Source organism: Micropterus salmoides, unplaced genomic scaffold (assembly GCF_014851395.1).
Source record: "Micropterus salmoides isolate LMB-PRFRI ecotype aquatic unplaced genomic scaffold, ASM1485139v1 Ms_hic_scaffold_21, whole genome shotgun sequence".
Lineage (NCBI taxonomy): Eukaryota > Metazoa > Chordata > Actinopteri > Centrarchiformes > Centrarchidae > Micropterus > Micropterus salmoides.
The window spans coordinates 9,496,627-9,521,740 of record NW_024041262.1 but is presented as its reverse complement, the minus strand read 5'-3'; the positions used below and the strand labels follow the sequence as shown (position 1 = coordinate 9,521,740).

Genomic DNA, 25,114 nt, shown 5'->3' with positions numbered 1-25,114 from the left:
GCAGCTTGTGCATGAATGTTCTCTCTGTTCAGAAAGGCTTCATAATCTGGAATATGACGTCGCTGTGGCGGTTTCATACAAGAGGGAACGGAAACATTTCGGGGAGCAAAACAAACAGTTTAGTATCCATGGCTTCCCGGCAGTCTCTGAACCAGCAGATGACAGAATGCTCGGTCTGAACATCTATGCTATTTATCGCTCTCCAGCAGCACCCACATCCATACCAGGACCTAAGCGCTCTTTACTAACCATCCTGATGTGTTGCTTTTGGCTAAGCACAACTGTGTTCCCATGGCTGCTTCTACTTCTCCCTGTAGGCCTTTAAAGTGCCAAAGGCATTAGACGGCCCAAGGAGACTCTGTGGGACATTTGGTTTCAACACGTCTGACCGTCCAAACCCAACAAATCCTAAAGACTATCTCTTGTTCTGCTTTTAAATACTGTATAATAATCTACAATAAATGCGTGTCTCAAGTAAAATATATTTTCACAGACACACACACAAGATGTCTGCAATATTATTTTTCTGCTTTACGGATTTTTACTGACAAATTTAAACAGATATTCATCCGTATGTTTTGCTCTTTTACACTAAACGTGGTCCACAATATGCCTCTAGTAACAGAAAGTAGGTTGAAAAACTTCCTTAGACTATGAGAAAAATCCCAAACCGTTAAAATACAGTCCTTGCAATGCAAATGGTATTTTTACAAGAATATATTTGAAATTTTCAACTGCGTTTTAATTCATCCAAATTAATTTTTTGAAAACTGCAAATAGTTAGCCCTAGCTGAACGTACACGTTATACATGAAGTCGTTATACAAAGGTCAAAACCTTGCGCTTGTTATGAAAATACTAAATACATAAATGTCATAAAAAGTTAAGCAACCACAAAAAAAACAACAGCTCCTTGTGACATCTTAAAAAAAGAAGAAGTCAAAAAGGTGCTGAATTGACCAAAACTAAAAGCTAAAACCTTCTAGTCATATTTAGTATTTCCCTGCTATTTTCACACAAATCAGACACCACGTATTAACGTGGAAGTCAATCCCAGTTCACTTGGCACTTACCGCCAATATGAATTGGCGCATGGTGAATCTGGCGACCACTGCAAAATTACCCCACTCACTAAAACTTGGCTTCTGACCCGTAGCCACTTTCTGGCTTCTTAATGATGATTGAGTGCCACTAAAGCGCCACGCTCCAGATGCATGTCAGACTTTGATGTTCAACAGTTTAACCTCAGAGGTTTTCTGTGAACGGGCTGCTGTATAGCATCTTTAGTGATTTACCAGCCTGTGCTCTGTAGCATATAAGTACTTCCTACAGATCACAATCAAATAGTGCATCCTGTGCTGTGAGGTGATTTGCTTTGAATGTTTTGGGCTCTGTCAAAGCTGTTAGAAAATGCGCTCTACATGCATTGACCCTGGTCATGTGCTAGTCATCTCTCTCAGGTGCTCTTTCAGTGAGAGCAGTCAGGTTCTGGATTTCACTCTTTGCTGCAGAATAATCTTCCTTTCCCTCAGGTTTTCTATCAAAAGGGCTTAAACTTCGACATAAAGATAAGTAGCACTTAATTCACATTTTAAGTATCTGGCCCTTAATGGAGAACTAATTTTCTTAGCTAAATGAGGTAGGTTAATGGTCCCCATTTTGATTGGGATCTAATAAAAGAGAAAGTCCCTCACTTTGGTGTTTAATTTGAAAGGATAAACTGATCCACGCTTTAGTCACATTTGCAGATTCTGAAAGTGTGTCAATACTGGTGTCACCCAATGGTTCACAAAGAAGTACACAAATACAGAAGAAGAGTGATAATCAAAAAAAAGCTAAAATGTGTTTGTGTGCTTGCCTACACATGGCTGAGAGGCTACCCCGACTACACAAAGGCAATAATAGTACCCCTTTCAATTGATAAGTTCATCCCTACCTGTAGTAGCAGAGGACAGTTAGGGAAAGAGGAAAGACAAGTCCAGCTAGTTTCTTGGTTACGCTAAGCCATGGATTCAAACCTGTAAGGGAGAGAAATGGAGCAACATGAATATCACAAATGGATCAATCTAAGCTCTGGCCTCTAACACTACCCTGCACACCCAATAGTGCCTAGTCTATTGTGTTGATTTTCTTTTTTTAAAGTGAGTTTCTGTAGGTAGCACTCTTTTCTGTCACCAGCCATGTTGTCTAAATGGTGTCTCTCTCCCCAAAAAAGTAACTTTTGTCACTAGAAATTCAAAATACATTTTCTAAAGATAAACCTTAAAAAGCTCTACTATTTTACAAAATGGAAGATTAAAAAACAAACCCAAAACACAGTGAAACAGTGATATTTTCTTACATGGCATCAAGACTTACGGAAAGGACTAACTACAAGAAACAAATGCAATATTAAAAAATATTATAATTATAATATTAAAAATTAACCTCCAAAAAAAATAACACTGATGTTGCTTGAATAGGAGTGTTTGAAGATAAGTAGAGAACAAAACAGATGACAAGTACCACTTAAAGATGTCTGAATGAAACTAGCCGACACTCAAGGCTGCATCAAGGCCTGAAAATGAATGTTCACAAGCTGCTAGGAAAACCTGGAGTGGTCTGTATGACACTGGAAGTGAACCCTCCGTGCAGAGACAATAGAAATGCTCGGTACTGATGACTAAAGAGCTGTAATGTAGCATCACACTGCAAACTGAGAGAGAGGCTCTGGGACTAACCAATCAAAATATATCACTAGATTAACGTTTGATTGATTTATCAATGACACTCTGGGCTGATAATGATCTTGTACGACACTTGTCAATTAGTCACTGTTTGTTTAGGTTCCACCCTGATTACAGCATCAACCTCATTTTTCTTTTTGCATGTAGATGTGCAGATTTCTGGAGATATTTTTGCCATTGACTTTCTGAAGTTGTATTTGTAAATGCTGAGTCGTTGCAGGTTTGCAGCAGAAAAAATAATCACACACTGGCACAAAAAAAGCGCAAATTAAGATAGAGAGAGAAGAAAGGATGGAGAAAAGGCGTGACGACAGGATTCCAACGGTTGGAGCACTACACTCTGTGTGTGAAAGGGAGAAACAAGGGTGGGTGAACAAGCGAATGAGAGAAAGGAGGCTATGAAAGAGAGAAGAAGGAAGAAACGACTGCCACGGCTGACGGGGCGTTGTGGGATAAACATCGAAGTTGCCCCATCTGAATCAAAGAGCAGATCCAGATGGCAGGCACAGCGTGTTGCTCTGTCCTGGACTCTTTTAATGGCAAGGGACAACAAGTACCATGTGTTTCATCAGAGGGCAATGCAGACATACTCTAAATACAAGTAGGGCTGAAACCATTCATCGATTAATTCGATTCATTTAATCCACATAACGGACTTTTATTACTATCGCACTTACCTGTGTGAACACGACGTGATTAAGAGTTTGCAAAGTGGAAGAAGAGAGAGAAAATAGCGAGGGACTAAGAAGAAAGTGTCCAAAGTATGGATTATTTCAAGCTAAAACAAAACAGCAACTCTGTGATGTCAGTCTGCCCACCGTAAAATTAAACTTCGTATCCTACCGCACAGCACGACGGCACCTGATCAGAAAGAACCCGGTGTTATGCCAGCAGACCACAGACAAGGTAACAGTAACTTTAGCATTTAACTGAAATCATGATTTGAATCATGAGTTGAAGGCTAGCAAAAGTAAGCCGCAATCCTCAGCTGTAAATGTACACCCGTGCGTTTGTTGTTCTCCGCCTGGTTGGGCCGTGAGTTTGGGTTGTAACGTCACAGTCAAGAGTTAACTTACACAGCTGATCTCATCATCGATGAATTGATGAAATAATCTGTAGAAGCTTCGAGTACTAAAATCATCGTTAGCTGCAGCCCTACATACAAGTAAACACAGTACTAGAGTCAAAGGTGGGGTCAACAGTACAGAAAGAGATTGAGCATCTGCTACTCATGTTTATGCTCAAGTATCAGTATTACTTTCAGGTTTCAACAATGAATGACCACTCACGGCTATAAAAAGGTTTGTATAGGTCAGAGCTTTATTATTCTGCAACCAGGAAGTGCTGTCTTTTTTTGCCACTGGGTGTGTTTGGTATTTAAAACCTGGCACAGGTGATGTGCAGGGTCACTACAGCAGCACTACGTGCAAGTCGCTCATCAACATCGTACATTAGCAAACACAGACTCAGTAACAAATGTACCCATCCCTTTGCTGTCAGCACATAGTCTGCTTCCTCACCGGCAACATGTCTTTCCTTATTCATTCATAAGACAAATGAATGAAGTCATCACCATAGATTAAACTTTATCAACAGCATCAGAAACCAACAACAGCCCTTTATGGCATTTGAACAGAGTATTATTCTTGACACAAAACAACAGTGTTAGGAGAGAACACAAACAAAAGTTGTCTGAAGCAACAAAAGTTAATTTTTGAATAAGACAAGATTTACTGTCATTTTGCCAGACATACCACAGTAGTACAGGAGAATGAATTAGCGTTTCCCTGGGATTACTAGACACAACAGAAATGCGTGTATCACGATAAAATATTTGATATCACAAGTTTAAAGGCCGATTTTTGCTCCTGAGTGAAAGTTGAAGAAACCAGACAGTTAATTGTGGTTTTGAAACTTTTTCTTTATGGTCAGAACTTAAAGCCAAACAGTGGATCACTTAAATTTGAGGTAGAACGTTCAAAAACAATTATGATCAAATCTTTTTTTTAACAAACATGCATGTGTAAAATTAAGTAAAATCTTTTTTCATACCCTTTTTCTCAACAAAATAAATATCTTAATAGAAAAATTAAGTGCTAATTCATTCATGATTTATATGAATTCAATCAAACATTTTTTGAACATTTACTGAACATTTGTTATATTGTTCTTGAGGAAAATAATATTGCGATTATCATCATTATTATTTTATTGCCCAGCCCTAGTGTCCAGTACTAAAAATGCCCAACATGTGGCTGTGAGATTAGAATGCAACTTAGTGCATAGAGTCATGTCATGAATTAAGCAACCTCACAGCCTGTGGAATAAAGCTATTTAATAGTCTTGTTGTCCTGGTTTTGATGCTCCCGTGCTGCTTTCCTGATGGCAGCAGTTAGAAAAGTTTATGGAGCGGGTGTGATGGGTCTTTAACAATGTTCTCTGCCCTTTACCGGCACTGGCTCTTTAAAAGATCCTCGACAGGAGGTAGGAAGACTGCAGTGATCCGCAAAGCTCTCCACACTATCCTCTGCAGAGCCTTTTTTCCCCCGACACAGTACAGTAGGAAGACCTAGCAAAGAGTTTGTGGAGCGCAACTGCCATGGAAAGATGGCTTGACCAGCTTGATGTACTGGTCATATACTGGTCAGATGTGGAAAGTCAGTGGCCACCGCTTAACACTCAATCACAAGCCCCAACAAATTGACAAACAACGCCAGCTTCCGATCCCCACACTCTCACATGAACCGTTTAATGAGATATTTTATTCATGGGACACCAACAATGCAATTACTCATCACACTTGAATTAAATGGTGGTTTAAAGCCATTTCTGCACACTCAAGGCATTGCTAGCATCTCATGCCAAGCCAAATTAACCAGGGTGGATTATATGATCAACTGAAAACAAAAACTGGCTTCAGGTTTCATCTGAGTTTTCCTATCTGGAGCACTAGAGGATCAGAGTTCAACTACGTGATCGTCTGAGTCAACACGTTTGCAGTATGATGGCAGTATCTGGGTGTGTCCGCAAGCCTGAGGCTGTTTCTTCTCTCTCTCACCCTCATAAAGGCCTAGACGTTTGCAAACAAATCATTCTGGAGCCATTCAAATGAATGGGAATAATTACAACCACAGAACTACGGATACACAATAGTAACAAAACACAGAGAAGCCACCCACTTCCCACTCTCTGCATACTGACGAGAAGAGGTCATGGGTCAACTTTACTGCAAATAGCCTAGGCCTGGGTGTGAAGCTTTCCAGTAATTAAGTACCCACAAGCACTCTCACTCTCTCTCTCACACACACACACACACATTCATTCAACTGACAGCATGCGATAACGGAAAACTGCAGCCTTGGTCTAAGAGCTAATAAACCATGAACAGTCGAGGAGGTCTGGTTTCTGTTAAAGGACATAAACATAACACTGACAATTGTCTATTGTCTATTCTCTAAGAGTGTGTGACGAAACACTGAAATAATCTATGTGCAATGTGGTAGTTATTTACATGTGCAGTTTTGTCGGATTTGTATTGTACAAACAAATTACATCATAAACATTCTAAACACACACAAGCATACAGCATGAGAACCAAACTAAAGTTTGAGTCTGCAGTTTTCTGGGCCTTAAATAGACCACTCTACTAGTCCAACAAAAATGTCTTCTTTTATCCAGAGATAAAACACAAATGATGTCATCTCTGTGGCTCATTCCCTAGAGTCACTGTTCCCACAGACACGTGTGGTGTCATCTCCTTCCTGGCTGGCTGCCTTTGTTGAAAAGACCTTTTAAAAACAGTACAAAATGACTGGGCAAACAAAAAAGAAACTACTCAGCCAAACTTCAGCAGCCTTAATGTGAAAGAGCCTAAGTTAGAGTGCGGCCTGCAGTGAAGAACTGCGTAGGCTAGATATGTAAAGTAGTTACTGGGAAATTAAAATGAATCTGCCCAGGGTGGCACGCTTTGCTGTGGGTGGAAAACTCCAGTGTGTCAGTACCAATATCTCCTGCAACTCAGTAGGGTATTAGAACATTTTAAAAATGTGCCTAAATTCAGACAAAATCCAAGGCTATAAAGTGCAAAGAAGTCTGCATAAATTGTGATATTCGGTTTCATTTAACTCGCCACGGGGACAGAGACATGGAAACCCTAGTCTGAAGTGATGTGAGCAGACAGTCTTCCAGCAAACTAATCCTGTAGTGAGAGGTCGAAATAAGCTAAACACACTGGGATGTCTGGCTTACAGCCTTCTGATGATTACATTCCCATCCAACCATATGCTTAGTGTTTTAGTTAACGCTAACAATTCACACATTTCAGCGCAGTCTTTTGCCTGGGGCCGCCTCTGAAACCACCACGTCCTGCCTGTCTGTGTGACTCACACACACCGCGACCTGTTCGGATTTGCTGCAGAACTGCCTCACTTTCCTCACTTCAATCGATTGGAAGGCACTAAGATAACATCATCGGGTGTGTGCAAGGAGGGGGGCATCATTACATGGCGTGTGTGGCTACTATTACTTGAGTAAAAGGGCTGTCAACCCACAATGAAAGTGGATGTTATACCCTAGCAGAAGGAGAGCGTCCTGTTCCAGGAGTAATGTTAAATGAATGAATAAACAGACACCACACTTACAAATAGTAACGTGACAACTAGCTAGTTTAAACAGCGAGAGTACATTTTCTTGGGGCAGTATTATTTGCTGACATGGCTGTCTGCCCCACCACAGCTAGTGTTATCACAGTGGTGGGTGGGTGTGGGATAAGCTAACGCTGTGTAGATACTTTAAATCTGACAGGTGAGTGAGTTGCAAGCAGTGCTAATCATAAAGGACGATGAATCGGCTTCCGTGGCCGCCATTCCTAAAGCTAGAATAACATCTGGAGAGAAGGTACAGTCAAATCCTGGTTGTAAAAGCTTTGCTGTGTAGTCTTACCAAGGCTCGTCTGCTCTCTCTGTCTGCATTTCACGAACGCTCCTCAACAACAACCTCCTTACAGTTTCGCTAGTTAGCTCGGTTTAGCTAACCCAGGCTAACATGCTAAAAACAAGACAGCGCCGCCCCGGCTCTGTAGTCTTACCGAATAACAGGCTTGAAAGCGGGATCTGTCCGAGCCCAGGTTCACAACGAGATATCCATTAATGCCAGCGGAGCTATCTTGTGTGTGTTTGTTTTTTTTCCTGTAGCTGTGAGATTGAAGTTTATTTCGCGGAGTAAAATGGCTGCGACTGGTCTATGTTCGGATGCAGAGTGACGTAATGACGCTGTGGGATAGGAAGCCTTGCAGACAGGGGGGGGGGTGGTCAGGTAGAGTATGAAGTACCCGGGAGCCTGGCCACGTTTTTGGTTCGTATTTCTACTAAACTCCCTCACAGCACCACTGATCCCCTATTTCACAATTTTCTCCAAATCAGCCACATCTGCTTTTTGTTCTGACATGCGACCTGGTAATGTTGCATAACTTGTTCCAGTGAAGCTTGACATCCACAAAGAGGACAGCGAAACTGGAAAATGAAGCTGAAATGAAATTCCTGAAAAGTCTTGAAGCTCAAATTGCTTAACAACCTGGAAGCTGGACTGCATAACTAAAGAGGGTCTAAGAATTAACACGTCAAGTTAAATTGTACTGTCAAAGCTGGAAGTTGAAATTTGTTACCTGAAAAGGCTGAACGTTTTTATTGCATTGCCCTGCACTGCTTTAACAACCCGGAAGCTGACCTGCATTACCTAATAATTACCATAAAATCTTGAATCTTCGCAGTAATACTACTGTAAAAGCTGGAAGGTGGCATGAATTTCCTGAAAATTCTTTGTATTTCTATCAGACAGATGAACTGAATTGCACATCACTTTGGGACAAATAACACATTGGCCTAAAGAGCTGAGGTTGCAAAGTATTAAGTGAAAATGTAAAAATGTGAAATAAATTGCCAGGATTAAGAACCAAACTGCAAGAGCTGACATTCATTCACAGAAAGCTGGGATCTACTACAGTATTGGCAATAGTTTTTTCTTCATTTGTAAAAAAACAAAAACAAAAACAAAGTACCAATCCTCACAAAGATAGCAAAACAAGGTGGTGTGTGTTTATTACACAGAGGTAAGAGTTGAATTGCAAATTCCTGCCTCATGCCTGTACCAAAGACTCCATGTCCCAGTGACTCCAAGGACTACAGACATGTGGCACTGACCTCCCACATTATGAAGACCCTGGAGAGACAGCTGTGGCCCATGGTCAGACCTCTTCTGGACCCCCCAGTTCGCCTACCAGCCCCGACTGGGAGCTGAGGACGCCATCATCTTCCTAATCAACTGCATCTACGCCCACCTGGACAAGCCAGCGAGCACTGTGAGGGTCATGTTTTTTTACTTCTCCAGTGCTTTCAACACCATCCGGCCGGCCCTGCTGGGTGAGAAGCTGACAGAGATGCAGGTGGATCCCCCCCTCCTGTCCTGGACTGTTGACTACTTGACTGGCAGACCACAGTGCGCCTGCAACACTGTGTGTCAGACAGTGTGGTCAGTAACACTGGGGCCCCGCAGGGGACGGTCCTCTCTCCCTTCCTCTTTACCATCTACACCACAGACTTCAACTACCAGTCGTGCCATCTTCAAAAGTTTTCTGATGACTCTGCTGTGGTTTGATGTATCAGCAAGGGTGACGAGGCTGAGTACAGAGCTGTTGTGGGGGACTTTGTCTCATGGTGTGAGCAGAACCACCTACAGCTAAATGTGACAAAGACTAAGGAGCTGGTTGTGGATCTAAGGAGAGCCAAGGCACCAGTGACCCCTGTTTCCATCCAGGGGGTCAGTGTGGAAATTGTGGAGGTTTACAAATACCTGGGAGTGCACATTGACAATAAACTGGACTGGGCTAAGAACACCCAAGCACTCTACAGGAAGGGCCAAAGCCGTCTCTATTTCTACAGTGGGGGAAATAAGTATTTGACCCCTTGCTGATTTTGCAGGTTTGCCCACTTACAAAGAATGCAACGATCTATAATTTTAATCATATGTACATTCTAACAGTGAAAGACAGAATCCCAAAGAAAATTCCAGAAAATCACATCATATGAATTTATTAAAATTGATAACCATCTGATGAGGAAAAACAAGTATTTGACCCCCTGGACAAACAGCATGTTAATATTTTGTAGAAAAGCCATTATTGGCCGGCACAGATGTCAAACGGTTTTTATAGTTGGTGACAAGGTTTGTGCACATTTCGGCAGGGATGTTGGCCCACTCCTCCCTGCAGACAGCCTCCAAATCATTCAGGTTCCGAGGTTGTCGCCTGGCAACTCGAATTTTAAGCTCCCTCCAAAGATTTTCAATTGGATTCAGGTCTGGAGACTGGCTAGGCCACTCCAGAACCTTGATGTGCTTCTTCTTCAGCCACTCTTTTGTTGCTTTGGCGGTGTGCTTAGGGTCGTTGTCGTGCTGAAACACCCATCCTCGACCCATCTTCAGCTCTCTCACTGAGGGAAGGAGATGTTGGTCCAGAATTCCACGATACATGGCCCCGTCCATCCTCCCCTCAATACGATGGAGTTGTCCCGTCCCCTTGGCTGAAAAGCACCCCCAAAGCATGATGTTGCCACCACCATGCTTGACGGTGGGGATGGTGTTCTTTGGGTTGTACTCGGTGTTCTTTTCCCTCCAAACACGACGAGTTGAGTTGAGGCCAAAAAGTTCTATTTTGGTCTCATCTGACCACATCACCTTCTTCCAGGCCTCTTCTGAGTCGTCCAGGTGGTGAATGGCGAACTTCATGTGGGCCTGTACATGTTTCTTCTTGAGCAGGGGGACCTTGCGTGCGCTGCAGGATTTCAATCCATGACGGCGTAGTGTGTTACCAACCGTTTCTTTTGTAACTGTGGTCCCAGCTGCCTTCAGTTGATTCATCAGTTCCCCCTTGTGGTTTTGGGATGATTCCTCACCGTTCGCATGATCAGGGACACCCCACGAGGCGAGATCTTGTGTGGAGGCCCAGACCGAGGGAGGTTGGCGGTGGTGTGGTGCTTCTTCCATTTCCTGATAACTGCACCGACAGTTGATCTTTTCTCTCCAAGTTGCTTTCCGATTCTCTTGTAGCCCATCCCAGCCTTGTGCAGATCAACAAAGCTCTTTGCTCTTGCCCATGGTGGTGATGTTGGATGCTGGTTGTTTGGGTGTTGACAGGTGTCTTTTATACAGGTAACGAGGTAAGGCAGGTGTATTTGATGTAGATAATTGGTTGGGATTGGGGCTGTGTCTTAAAGAAAGACTAACTGGCTTGTAGGAGCCAGAATACTCACTGTTTGGTAGGGGGTCATATACTTGTTTTTCCTCATCAGATGGTTATCAATTTTTATAAATTCATATGATGTGATTTTCTGGAATTTTCTTTGGGATTCTGTCTTTCACTGTTAGAATGTACATATGATTAAAATTGTAGATTGTTGCATTCTTTGTAAGTGGGCAAACCTGCAAAATCAGCAAGGGGTCAAATACTTTTTTCCCCCACTGTATCTATTGAGGACCTTCAACATCTGCCGGACGATACTAAGGATGTTTTATGAGTCAGTGGTGGCAATTCTGCTGCTATTTATTCACCGTACTGTTTTCCATTGCAAATCTTTAATATGTTAATATTGTACATATCCATACCCCTTTATATTTTTCTTTATATTTTATATTTATAGCCTTATATTTATATATTTCTTTATCTACCTTCTTTCTATTATTTCTATTCTTAATGCCATCATGTGCAATGTGTGCAACTGTAACACAAGAATTTCCCCTCGGTGATCAATAAATTATTTCTTATTAGGATTTGAAAAAAAAATATTATAGTATAAAAGGTAATAAGTAGCACACATGTCCTTAAGCAGACCATTTTTATATTTGAATTTCTGTAGCTAAATGGATGAGGGAGCAGAAAGGGAGTTTGATGAAAAGGAGAGACAGAGGTAGATTTGAATTCTGAATTAACCCTGAAACAAGTCAAGGTTTGAATGTATTTACAGTTACAAAAGGACAGAAGTATCAACTGCCCAAAAATAGCTCAATATCAATCCATCAATTACTAAAGAGGAGCAAACTGCTTTCATGTTTAATCAGATAACCTCATCTGTGTATAACTTTATCTGGGTAAAGTGCTCTGTCATTGAGACAGAGAGCGAGAGAGAGACCTGTAAGAAGAAGACACAAAGGTAGGCTGCTCCTCACTAGCAATACAAAGTCCCCGAACTTAGGAAGTCCACCTTCCTCCACTTTGAACCTTATAAATGGAATGGATTGCAGAGGATTTAAAAACTTTAATGTCTCTTCCCACTGACTGATTTTAAACTTAACATTGCTAACAACTGACCAGAGTCATCACCATCCATTCTCTCTGCAATTCGTTTCTAAGGCAAGACAATGATGTTAAAATCTTAAAACAAATTATGGTGAAATATAATGTAAAATATAAAAAATATAAAATTTAATGTAAATGCTCTGTATAGCACCTTTCTAGTCTTCCGACCACTCAAAGCGTTGTTACACTACATCGCATTCACACATCAATGGAACAGTTCAGTGTCTTGCCCAAGAACACATCGACATGGAGCCTGGAGGAGCCACAGATTGAACTGCCGATCTTCTGATTAGTGGGCAACCTGCTCTACCTTCTGAGCCACAGCCGCCTCCATGTACCCTTTAGGGTTTTAAAAATGGTGTTATTTGTGAAAGCTTTATTTTGAAACAAAGCATACACAAAACAAAATATTTAAGGATTTTTATTTTATCAGAATGCAATTCTTATTTTAAAGTTATTTTAAAAATCTAATAAATGTTCCACTTGCAGAGTAGTTTACAAAATACAATAGAAAAACCTGTATTATTTCTGTCCATTCATAGATAATACATATTTCACTGTTAATGGCAAAGACTCATATTGACTAAAATAAGGTCTCCATTGTTCTACAACGCCACTTCCATCCAGCTTTAAAATGCAAAACTAATCCTAATGATAGGAAAATACATTTATATAAGTCAGATGTTTAACTGCCCATCACATCAGTTTGGCCTTCTGAGCAGGAGCAGGGACATCCGCGACATTATGCAGAAACTCATAGAGCAATTTAGCGCCGTTAGCATTCCCGAGTATTTCTGCTAGTTTGTCCTGGCTGAGTTTGGCTAAATCTGCCAAGCTGTCTGCATTTTTTATAAGAGCCCTATAGTTTTTCGTATTGACCCCAGGCATTTTCAACAGGAAGTCATAAGGTCCTGGGTTGTAGAGGGCTGCTGATTCAGCCACCATGTCTGACTCGGCTGTGACCGCCTGAGCTGCTGCAGCATCTGGTTCAGAGCGACCTTGCTTTAGATCCAGGAAGAGGTCAGCTGTGGCGTGTGGGGACGGGCACCAGAGTATACGGAGCCTGGGGAAATGCAAGGTGAGTAAGGTGAGTTTTGAAGAAATGTCATTAGACGAAATCTCATGACGGAAATCGGATCGGGCCATTAAGGAGAACGGTTTCGCTGGGTCAAACTCAATGAGGAGCACTGGTTTTCTGTAGTAGCGGTTCATGGAGACACACTGTGTGTAGAGGCGGCCGCTCTGCAACGAGCCGATCAGATCGCTGACGCTCTTGCGCTCGACACACGTATCCGGGGTCAGGATGTAGTCGCCGACTTCAAGAGTGACAGGGTCGATGTCCAGCCCACGCCGGTGCAGCAAGGAGGGCAGCTCACTGCGGAACTCACGCATGTCCACAATGACTCGTGAGGGCTCTTTGTGTTGCTCCTGGCCTCCTGGTAAATGGATCGAAAATAGAAATACAAAATTAATTATTACACTTATTAAAAAAAAAAAATTGGAATAAGAGAAAGGAAACTGTACAGAAAATTCAAAGAGAATCAAAAGATAGTGAACAAATCTAGACCTTTCAAAAAACACTAAAATAGACATGCCTGCTTTGCGCGTGTTGGTGGTGGCGTTGGCGGGCTCTAAATTTCTAGCAAGGTCCAGGTTGGTGTCTTCTCGCCCCTCCCTCTCCTCTGGGATGACCATAGTAGCTTTTTCCCTGCAGAGAAACACGTACAAGCACCGGTGAGAAGCCGACGCTTCAACAGAACTAACACCAACAGATACTCTGAATGTGCTTTGAGGAGAAAGAGATGGTTCTGACCTGATCAGGTGTTCGAAGGCTTTCTTTTCCTTAGACAGCGCCGTCAGGTACTTCTGTTCTTCTGTTGAGCCTCCATAGATGAGGAAATACACCCTAAGTGGCTTTCCGGGCCGGCTAGCTTTGTGGATCTCCAGCTGGCGGACAAAACTGAGTTCAGCGTCGTACAGCACCACAAAACTGGGCTCTACCTCATGCAGCACCCGGGTCAAGCTGTGGGGGTCGGTGAGGCCTTTCAGTGGGTGAATGACAGTCAGCGGCTCCTTTAGGATGCCATAGTAGGCATCCGATGACAAATCCAGCTTCAGCTGTTCTTCCTCCCCTACATCCTCATCCATCATGTCATCCTCATCTCCACTGCTGCCCATCATCGCTGCGTCACCTTCATTTTTCCCCATCATCTGGGTCAGGGTCAGGGATGGCCTTTTTTTACTCTTTGGGTTTTTTTTCTGTGCAGGCTCCTTGCCCTTGGCTCCCTTTTTAGGCCAGCCTTTGCCCTTTTTGTGCAAGTCAAGGTCAAAGGCGGCGGCTGCAGCGGAGTCCCGTTTAGCAATCGTACGGGCATACAGTCGGTTAAGCAGCCACTCAGAGCCGTGCCTGATGTACTGCTGCAGCTGGGCACAAGTCCTGTCATCACTGGCACAGATCAGCACACGACCTGGGGGTGACATTAGGCAGTTACACAGATACACATGTACCAGGGTTAGGTGAGTGTGTGCACACCCTGCTGTTAACTGATCATCATCTACGTGGCAAATAAATAAACTTTGTTGATAGTTGTTCATATTGGAACACAGATGTAACTAATATTAATAATGTGGCTGCTTTCCTTTACATAGGTGTTCCTAGCTCTGGTGTTGTACTTGTTAGCTCACTTGTAGGGCTGAACGATTTTGAAAAAATATCTAATTGTGATTATCTTGACTGACACAGCAATTACAATATGATTTGCGATACTAGAGGGACTGATCATATTTACATCATTATTATTCTCATTTTCATTGAAAATGTGATTTTTTTTCAAGGATCTGTGCCAAAGAAAATCTGTGGAACGTGATGTGTGACTAGGACATCTCTACAGCACAACACTATTTATTTAAAAATGGTATTTTGACATAAATATTGCACCTCCTGTGATTACAGTAGGCCATATTGCGATTTCAATAAAAAATTTAATAATTGTTCAGCTCAACTCACTCCGCATGGCTTTACTGTAGTGGTTCTTAACATTTTTGTGAGACGTACCCCCCACAGCCCTTCCAGATGAACTCAAGTACCCCTTTATCGACACCACGATTTAGCTCAAACTAGTGATTTAGTGAATGTCAATGAACGTATAATAATGAATGTATATGAACAATTTGTTCCACTTCAAAGAAAGAAAAAGAGCCAGATGTTTCGTGCTCCGACGAGTGCCAGTCCTGACACAGGGGATGCTTGTTGTGTATGGGCAGTTGGCAGGAATGAATTCCTTACAAAGAAAGCTACAGGAAGTCATTATGTCACTTATTAATAGATTTCCTTTTAAACGGTTTTTAAGCTATTTGAACAGTTTATCCATTTCTTAAAGCTAACTGTTTCAAACATTCATCCATCACTTCTCGCTAACTGCATCAACTTCTCTGCTTGCTTGCAAGCTAGTGTTCATGCACTCTCAACACATTGTGTTCTGGTGTTACAGATGATTCAATATGTGGTAGAATTTTTTATTTAAAATCGTGATCTCTGTTTCTGTCAAATTACTTGAGCTACTCCACATTATTTCCATGTACCTCCAAGCATCTACAGAAGTAATGTATTGGGAGAAAGCCCTAGTCCATATTTTCTCCAATTTCAGGGCGATTAGTTTGCCTTCCCTGTGTATAATGCAAGTAAAGTAAGTGTATGTAATGTGTGTATGATGTGATGTACGAAGCACAAGGCAGTGAACCAGGACAAACCAGCACACCCTGAGGAAGACTTTGTGAAATGTCAGCTGTGTTTAGGCTGGCCTCTCTCCCGGTTCTAAATTTTAAATCTAATTCAATTTAAGGATTTTATCTTCTTTGATGCTTTTCCTATGTCAGTGCTATGTAGTAGGTTAGAAGTTAATAGACCACCTTTGGGAAACTAAAAAGTAGTTTCTGTGAAATTTCATGTTAATAGTACATTACTTTAAATGCAAATCTATAGAGATGACATACACTGTTGACATGGTGGACCTTTTTAATGCTTTAACAGAACTGAGCTCTAACCTGGTTCATGTTGAGAGCTCTTGTTCTCCCTCTCAATCTCCTGCAGTACCTCAGACAGAGCCGCCCACTTTGGGCTCTTCTCCAGCACCAGTTCCCGCTTCACCTCTGAAACACGCGTGCATGCACACACACGCACACAGAATGTTTAGTAATTTAGTAAAAACAGAACACACACAAGCTGATAACATTGCTGAGATCTGTTCACTGGTCAGCTACCTAAAGCAGAGGATGACTTCTCTGCCTCCGCTCCCACTTTGAGTTTCTTCTTGCTCTCTGGGATGCGGTACACTCTACTCCTGGCGTTCACAAACATGGAGGTACTGGAGTCGAGGAACAACCACCCTGACGGTTACAAAAACAGGCACGTGCAATCAAACATGAATGATTAATCCCAAAGATTAAAGCAGCTAAGTACTTCTAGTTTACCTGAATTGGATCCAAAGATCTTTTGGCTGGAGCGCAGCGACTCGAGCAGATTGAGGAAGGTGACACAGTCATACTGGGTGAGGTACAGCAGGAGAACCCTCAGCACTTTCAGGTCCTGGACCAGGGCTTTGGTCTTTGCTCCCAGTTGATGCCACAAGGGGTCCAGGTAGTGACGGATGGTCTAGATGGCAGGACACAACCATAAAAATTAAAATTCAACTCACTGGAAGGGCATTGCAACTATAGTATTAAGGCAAAAACAGAAGGTGTGTTGTTATATAGTAAGTCCTAGTATTACTGGGATCCTCCTGTTATTTGTAATGATTGCAAAAATCATCAAAGGTCCATCTACTACTTAAAATTACCTGTAATATTTAGCCAAACACAAAAGACATCTGATGGTTTTACAAGGTAGATTGGAGCATAATAGAACAGGCAACTCTCCCAAACTCTTTCAAACATGTTTTTCTACTTATCCATAGAGAATGATGCAGGCTGCATGGCAGTGGAAGTTATCAATTAGAGCTTTAAGTATTTTTGAGTGCAAATTTTTGGAGGCTCACTTTGCTACTTAGTATTAACGCCCCAATCCATCATAAGAATGTCAGCTTTGTGTAGTTTTGAGTCTGTTCCCATTACATTAGGCCTAGTAAAAAATGTAATTTCCATTCAATATTTTAATCATATATGTTCTAGAAGTGTAAACAAATTCAACGCCAAAGCAGCGTAATCTACATCATTAACACAGTGACGGACCTTGTCGAAGGCATTGCCTAGCGTGTTCTCCAGGGAAAGGTCCTCGGCCTCCAGGGTGGGGTTGTAGCGCTTCAGCTCCTTCAGACAGGCGCTCATGATATCCATTATGGAGCTCTGTATGGCCCTCATAGCTGGTGACAATGACACATGGAGCTCCACCACCTCCGGCTTGTGCCTGTCCAGTGCTGTGTTTACTGACGCTTGAAACCTGTTAAAGGAAGCGAGTTAAGAGAGCAAAGGTGAAGACGGATGAGGGAAGAATGCAGTCTTTATTAATGTTGTGCATTTCATCCGTGCTTTTACCTGCTATGATGTGTCTAAATGTCTGTTGTGAAAAAGGGTCTATTACGTTCCATCATACCTGGGCCACAGGTAGAGCTTCTTGATGAAGAGGTTCCTCATCACACGCTCCACCTGGCAGAAACCCGAGGAGAAGGCCGTGGCCTTGTCAGTGAAGGCTTTGATGAAGCCTGTCTTGTTCTTCTGTCTGAACAGACGAAGGATGAAGGCCTCCTGACACGACTCAATGATTTTATGAGCACGATACACCAGGATGCCTGAAGGGGTGGAACAGAAGGATAGTCTGTCAAATGACTATTATCTAAGACATTGATTTATTGTGTTAGCAATATCATACATAATTATTATCTTGGCTTTAGCGATTGTCTCTCTTGTTAGTAGTCCACATGTAAAAGACCTGTCAATCAACTTGTGAATGACAGGATGCTCCAGTGAAGTGTTTTGAAATGTTGGTGGACAGGGCTACCCTTGTGTTTACATTTGGATCACCCTTTTAAGATTACTCTGAAGGTTCTCAGTCATCCAGGTCATAGTTATCCAAGGTCAAGGACAACTGGACTTGGCTGAAGATTCTAGAAGACGTTTCGTCCCTCATCCAAGAGACTTCAGTTCTGACTGACTGGTAGGGAAACTCAGCTATTAAACCTCTGTGGGATCTTTAGCTAGGATCGCCGATAACACTGGTTCATTAGTGCTCCTGGCTGTGGTAACGACAGTCATCATGGTCGTTAGAACCACCCATGGCCAAGTCTGAATGACCATCGTTGGTATCTTCATCTGAGGCCAAATGGAAATGCTTGCTGTCCACCAACATTTCAAAACACTTCATTGGAGCATCCTGTCACTCACAAGTTGATTGACAGGTCTTTTACATGTGGGCTACTAACAAGAGAGACAGCAGCTAAAGCCAGGATAATTATTATAATTATTTATGTCTAAACACCACCTATTTCCAGTACAACAGAGGATTCTACAGACAAAAGCATGGCTCTGCCATGGGCTCACCAGTGTCACCTATTGTGGCTAACATCTACATGGAAGAAGTGGAGAGAAAAGCCCTCAACTCCTTCAGAGGAACAGCACCGAGCCACTGGTACAGGTATGTGGATGACACTTCGGTCAAAATTAAAACCCAGGAAGTGCAAGCCTTCACAGAACAAATCAACTCTGTGGACAGTAACAACAAGTTCACACGAGAAGGTGTCCACAACAACAGTCTGGCCTTCCTGGACTGCGCTGTACACATTGAAGAGGCAAGGAGCCTGCAAATTGGGGTTTACAGGAAACAGACACGCATGGACCAATACTTACTTTTTGATTCCCACCACCGACTGAAACACAAGCTAGGGGTCATCAGAACCCTGCACCACAGAGCAGACCACACTTCCCAGGAAACTGAACAAGCATTTCCTTTTGGCCTCAGGTGAAGATGCCAACGATGGTCGTTCAGACTTCATTACAGGTGGTTCTAACCACCATGATGACTGTTGTTACCACAGCCAAGAGCACTAGCGAACCAGCCGTATCGGCGATTCTAGCTAACAATCCCACAGAGGTTTAATAGCTGAGGGACGAAACGTCTTCTAGTTTTTCTTCAACCAAATCTAGTTGCCCTTGACCTCAACCTTCGTTGGCTTTTAAGATTACTATTGTTCCTTTATAACTCAAATGGACAATGCCCTTGCTTTTTACTAGGCCCAAGCCAACAGATCATATGTTACACATTTAGTTAAGCTAATAATTAATCCGTCATTTAGGCAATTAAAAACACATTTTTAAATAATTTTAGTGATGACTGACATAACATTATAGGATGCAAAGTACAAGTACACAAACAAATGTTCCCAAAGACTAACTGAGGCTAATAATTGTTGGTAATACATAAAATTACACAATATAACAAAGCAAACAGGGCTCTTGTCTGACCTGATATGAGATGGGCAGGGATGCGGTCAGTGAGGAAGTCGACCACCAGGATTCTACTGGTGACAAACAGCACTCCTCCCCCCGTGTAAACATTATAGCGCTCAGTGCTCTGGACATCGCTGGTCACTGTCCTGGGCAAGTGGGTCACACCGTCCACTCGCAGCAGCTCTGTGAAATACTCCTGAGGAGGGAGGACGAGAGAAGTGTGTTGTTAAAGGGTGGTGATGGTGCAGTGGATAAAACACATGCCTTTGGTGTGAGAGACGTGGGTTCAATTCCCCACTGTGACACATCCACCAATGTGTCCCTCAGCAGGACACTTAACCCCTAGTTGCTCTTAGCAATTGTAAATTGCTTTGGATCAAAGCTTCAGCTAAATGCAAGTGTTAAACCTTTACACACTGGTTGCAGCAAGAGGTACCTGTAAAACTCTGAAATTCGATACTCAGTCGGGAATTAGGGAGGCTGTAATCTTTTGTCTCTGTAAAATCATCTTGCCTTATGTAGTATTTAAGTCCACCAACCAGTAACTGTGTGGGAAATGCTAAAAAAGCGTGACTGACTACAACTTTATTATGTGATATGTGATCCTACAGTACAACAGGCTTGGCTGCTCGCTCTGAGGTGTGACACCATTACCCTGGGAAAAAAATAAATACTGGACACGGGACGGTACTGTGAGAGGTATCACAGCAGTGTCGTTCATGATGACAGATAAGCTATGTGATGCATGTAAATAGACCCTTTTCATAGCAGACATTTTGCCATGTCATTGGTAAAGCAGGTCAAGCCCAGGTGTAAACAACAATAATAATTATCAATGGCTCCATTCCATTAAGTGTCCCAGTAAGCCACGAGGGATCATGCACAATATCAGAGCACTAGAACTGGCTCATCTAAATGGAGTGCAGCCATCGTTAATATTAATTCCACCTGTGCTGTTCCTGCTTTGACAAGTCAAAATCCCTGCTGCGAAAAGAGTGCATTGTTCCTTTATATCGGGGGCTATGGATTATTTTGCAACAGCCACCATATTGAAATGTTAGAACACAATTCTGAAATCTACAATGTTCTTCACAGTTTGTGGTTTTGCCGATAACCAACAAAAACGTCTGTATTTGCCACGTTGCTGTAACAAAGCCTTGACTTAAGATGGGGGCAAGTTAGGGAGCGTCCCTAAGAGTCAAGCTAGCCGTGTGTTCCTCACCTGCTCAGGTGGGGTTGTGTTGAGCAGAAGGACCAGGCTGTCCTGCTCCGAGTAAACCCGCATAAACTGCAGCAGAATGCGGTCTATCCCCATCCCCTCCGCCACCACCAGCAGCCCGTCGCAGCCGAAAAGACTCAGAAACATCTCCGTCTCAAACTCCAGCAGCGGCCCCACCATGTTGGAGCTGCAAAATACAGAGTTTCCTCTCACTGCCCGAGATAAATGTTAGCTAAAAGCGACAGAAATCATTGTGAAACAGCTGGACACCGGGCGCTCGGGTCTGTTGTTCAATATTTTGAAGTTGCACTTCCGGTCACGTGACACTAAAAACAAATGAGGACGTAAAAGTGCGTGACATTTAAGACCAAGAGCGCCATCTAGTGACATGGAGGATTGTAGCAGGCAATAAAACCAAGCAATTAAAACTTGTCAATTCTTATATAGGTTATCTGACGGTGTCAGGTTATTCTTTATAAACTGTGCTCTGTTTGTACACGAATCTGGTTGTTGATGGTTTATTTATGCAACCAGTGTTTTAGTCTCCTTCTTGCTTTATCTCTCTGTAAATATCTCCATGTCACGTTCTCATAAAAAGGAAATCAGAGTCAGAAATACTTTATTGATCCCCGAGGGGAAATTCTTTTGTCACAATTACACACTTGTCAAAGGTAGATAGATAAAGAGTATATAAATATAATAGTATAAATATAAAATATAAAGACAAATATAAAGGTGTGTGTGTACAATATTTACATTATTAAGAATTATTATGGTGAACCAAAAAGGACTAGTGAATAAATAGCAGCAGAGAATTTTGCGCATTAATTATTAAACAGGTAATATTGGACAGAAAATAGATAATGAGGTCAGACACTTAAAGGGAGGAGTTATAAAGTTTGATGGCCACAGGCAGGAATGACTTCCTGCAGTTTGGAAAAAAACTGTTGGGTTTTTATGAGATTTTTGAGTCCTAAATTCATGTTAGACTTTTCGTTTGTCTCTCCTTGTTTGTTTTGACTTCCCTAAAATGACACATCTTTAATGCAAACAGACTTGTCTTTGATGTTGGATTTCCCCATGAGCATGTGAATGCATCATTTATGATAGAAAACAATCTCTGCTCTCAAATGTATTTAAACAGAATAATAATGTAATAAGGATAATGTCACGTTGTCATGTTGACTTTAGAACATACTGATATGAAGTATTACCACTTTGAAAAATGGTTAGCAATGAAGTATACGTGATTTATTTAGTAAAAGCATAAAAAGCGTGTGTCTAAATTCTGTTTTAGAGGCATTTTCTTCCTGATACAGAGAAAATATTTTTGAATAAAATGAGATCTTTTAATGTTTTGGCATCAAACATCACATTTAAAGGTACTTAATATAATATAAGACCTGTCAAAGCAGCTGCATTTCGGATGCATCAATAGAATGATATCCGCATCAGACCAACAAAACTCACACCAGTCAAACACTCATCCACTTTCAGTTAACTGCAGCAATCAGAAAGACACTATAAAACAATTAAATGGGTACAGAAATGCAGGGTATGGCGCCAATATCTGCTTTATTGATGGTATTAACGTGTTTTCTGGTGGATTATTCCTGTAATGCACCGACAGGAACAGAGCTGTAATATGCTTGCATAACAAAGCCTGCCAGCTGGGCTTTGTAAAACTCTGTTGTGTCAGCCCACATTTCTGTGCCATAAGAGAGGAGGCTGAGGGGACCAGAATAGGTCTGTGTTCATGAACGACAGCAGAGAAGCAGGACGATGCTATACCCCCAACACAACACACACACACACACACACACGCACACACACGCACACACACACTAACTCACAGAGGTTTCATTACACAGAGGTAGGGACATGACTCATCAGAGTTTTGAGACTTCAGGCTTGAATTTAGCCACTTTGATGTTTATATCTGTCACCAATCCGCTGTGATTTACTGACTGTGTGGTGCCAGATTATATAAAACAACACATGGACCCCTGAGTTGGGCTCATTATAATGAGTTATCTGAACAATCCATTCTTTCTTTTCACTCTGTCCTATACTGCAAAGTTAGTTCACGTTACCCTTGAAGTGACACAGGAACCCCTGAGTGTGTGTGTGTGTTAACTCTGTCGATTGAATCTGTCAGGGAAACTAATTTCTTTTAATATCCTGATTTTGAATAAATGAGGGGTGAAGGACTGTTGCACAAATTAAGTAAGTGTATTAATTAAAACTCATTTTTCAGTGACTCTTCCATCACTAATGAATTTCATTAATGCTGTCAGCAAAGTGAAGGAAGAGAAATATGGAAAGTCTTAAATAGCAGAATATGATTATCAAATGGCCAACACTTAACATCAGTGGCCAACCTCCAGTGTTGGCAAGTACCGAAGTACATTTAATCAACTGCTGTGCTTAAGTACAGTTTTCAGGTACTTAAGTATTATAGTACTTCACTAAACTTTAAAGGGAATGTGGTACTTTTTACTCACTACACTTACTCTACATTTATGTGATTGCTGTAGTTACTAGTTACTTTGCAAATTAGGATTTTAAATCACAAAAACACATCATAAGCTTATGGAATACAAAAATTAAACCTGTGCTTCTCAAACTTTTTGGCTTATGAACCCTTCCAAAAAGGCAGTTTGTAATCTCAGATAGTTTGATTTATAGTAAATAATTTAAGTAGAATGCTACTTCCACATTATTGCATCAGTATTTGCAATCTAATAATGTCATATAAAATACTACTTCTATAATGGCCATTTTTCTGAAGAGTGAGTTCTTTTACATTTGATACTTACTAAAAGTATATTTAGCTAATAATACTTCAGCTCTTTTATGTAAATACATTTTTTGAATACAGGGCTTTTAGTTGTAATAGAGTATTTCTACATTGTTGTATTGGAACTTTTACTTCAGTAAAAAAGTGAATCCAAAATCTTGCAGGAAGCCTTCACAGAAGACTGGATGACACTGTCATCCAGTCAATGGTTTTGGAAAGAGACATTCAATAATCACATTAAGGTGAAATGTTCACATGAGTGTCCACACACTTTTGGCCATGCAGTGAACTGTAATATTCTTGGACCAGTATTTTGGAGTCTATCAGTTGTCCATTCATATGATCTTGCAGTGAAATTTCTTACAAACTGCAGGCGTCCTGCAGTGGTACAGAAAACCCCCCACTCCAGCCAACATCAAAGGTGACCCTGAAGGTAGCAGGAGACACAAGGTCAGCCCATGCTGCCTTGCCTGGACAGTGTAATACTACAACGGAGGTTTAAAGCTACCTTAAACAGAAACTGATAAATTGATAGAAGTGAGGGGAAAGCTGGAAGAAGCCCAGCACAAAAACAAAAAGAGACTCCTCTGTAATAGCTGACAAGTACGAGGGTAGAAGTACCATTATTTGGATTTTCGTTCAAGTGTAAAATCCAAAAGAAAAGAAAGGAAGCCACACTTAAAATCTTGTATTAAGCTTGAAAACCACATTTCTTATTATGTCTAGTTGATTGTGAAAGTGATTCCTTTGCTGAAAGCCTGTTCATCTCACCACAAAGGCTCATTTGATGTTTTTAAAGAAATGTAACATAATACAAAGATCTGTCACACAGCACTAAGAAAAAAAACTGGCTACACCTCTCCATTAAAAACTCTGAACATCACAAACATGTTAGACACTTGAGTGCACAGGCACAGAAAAGACTACTGAAGGATTCAAGGAATGCATTGTCAAGAACAAACCTATAGAGAGCAGTGGAGCACTTTGTTCTCACACATCTTCCTTTAGACGTCTATCTCTGGGAGATCTGTGTTAGAGAACGTTCCTGTCCATCTAGCCTCTTCTTGGAGACAATCAGCTACTTCATGTCAAGATGAAAAAATGAAGCAGGCAGTTGGGATGGAGCGGTAACATGACACCATTAGTACTGACAACAGAGAGATGGAAAAAAAGGCAGCATTTATTCTGCTATTATTACAGTTTCATGGTACATGAAATTGAATCAAATGGTGCATAAATGTGCTTGGAGGAAGCAGCATGTTCCCACGAAGGTTGGCACATGTGAAGGTTTGCGGCGAAAACCGTTCATTCCGCTTCTCTTTGCACCAAGCGAGATGAGCAAAAGTGTCCATTTGGCAACGGATGTGCATCCTGATATCATGGATGGTGTGTCACCATTGTAAATGAGAGGAGAACAGCTTGAAATTGATGGCAGGCTGGAGGATAAAATAAGACAAAATATTTAACACTGCCTGCCCGACTGCAGTGTAGGAGGGAAAGGGAGAGAGAGAGAGGAGAAAACAGCTAAAGGCCTGATACATCCCTCCAGCCCTCATTAGGAAAAGAGAGAAGCAGCAGGGTTTTGTT

General features: G+C 41.7%; 2 protein-coding genes across 4 annotated transcripts in view; both read right to left on the bottom strand.

The window, feature by feature from the left end:
• The window catches only part of mrtfba (myocardin related transcription factor Ba), a 31,195-nt gene extending 23,182 nt beyond the window's left edge, over positions 1-8,013 (bottom strand). For 2 of the 3 annotated variants that reach the window (XM_038736560.1, XM_038736562.1), the window contains exons 1-2: positions 7,812-8,013; positions 1,936-2,017 (exon numbers count right to left, since the gene is read on the bottom strand). The gene's annotated coding sequence lies outside the window, so the exon portion shown is untranslated. The remainder of the gene's footprint in view (positions 1-1,935; positions 2,018-7,811) is intronic. The other variant, XM_038736561.1, reaches the window with a different exon arrangement.
• Positions 8,014-12,475: 4,462 nt separating this feature from the next.
• On the bottom strand, positions 12,476-21,034 carry ercc4 (excision repair cross-complementation group 4). Its single transcript, XM_038736147.1, has 10 exons — positions 20,731-21,034; positions 19,524-19,704; positions 17,659-17,854; positions 17,298-17,505; positions 16,542-16,722; positions 16,332-16,457; positions 16,116-16,220; positions 13,885-14,539; positions 13,667-13,779; positions 12,476-13,507 (listed from the first exon to the last, which is right to left on the bottom strand). The coding sequence occupies exons 1-10, from the start codon at positions 20,905-20,907 to the stop codon at positions 12,768-12,770; spliced, it is 2,682 nt and encodes an 893-aa protein (XP_038592075.1). The 5' UTR covers positions 20,908-21,034; the 3' UTR covers positions 12,476-12,767.
• Between the last annotated feature and the right edge of the window lie 4,080 nt (positions 21,035-25,114).

What these genes read in the sequence shown, in the direction of transcription:
- ercc4 (XM_038736147.1), bottom strand. Translation starts at nt 20,907, where the DNA reads ATGGTGGGGCCGCTGCTGGAGTTTGAGACGGAGATGTTTCTGAGTCTT. An exon ending in TAGGCAATGCCTTCGACAAG is followed by an intron (nt 16,723 to 17,297) that starts GTCCGTCACTGT and finishes CCTGCCATCTAG; the next exon opens with ACCATCCGTCACTACCTGGA. An exon ending in GAGCTCTCAACATGAACCAG is followed by an intron (nt 14,540 to 16,115) that starts GTTAGAGCTCAG and finishes TGTCACCCCCAG; the next exon opens with GTCGTGTGCTGATCTGTGCC.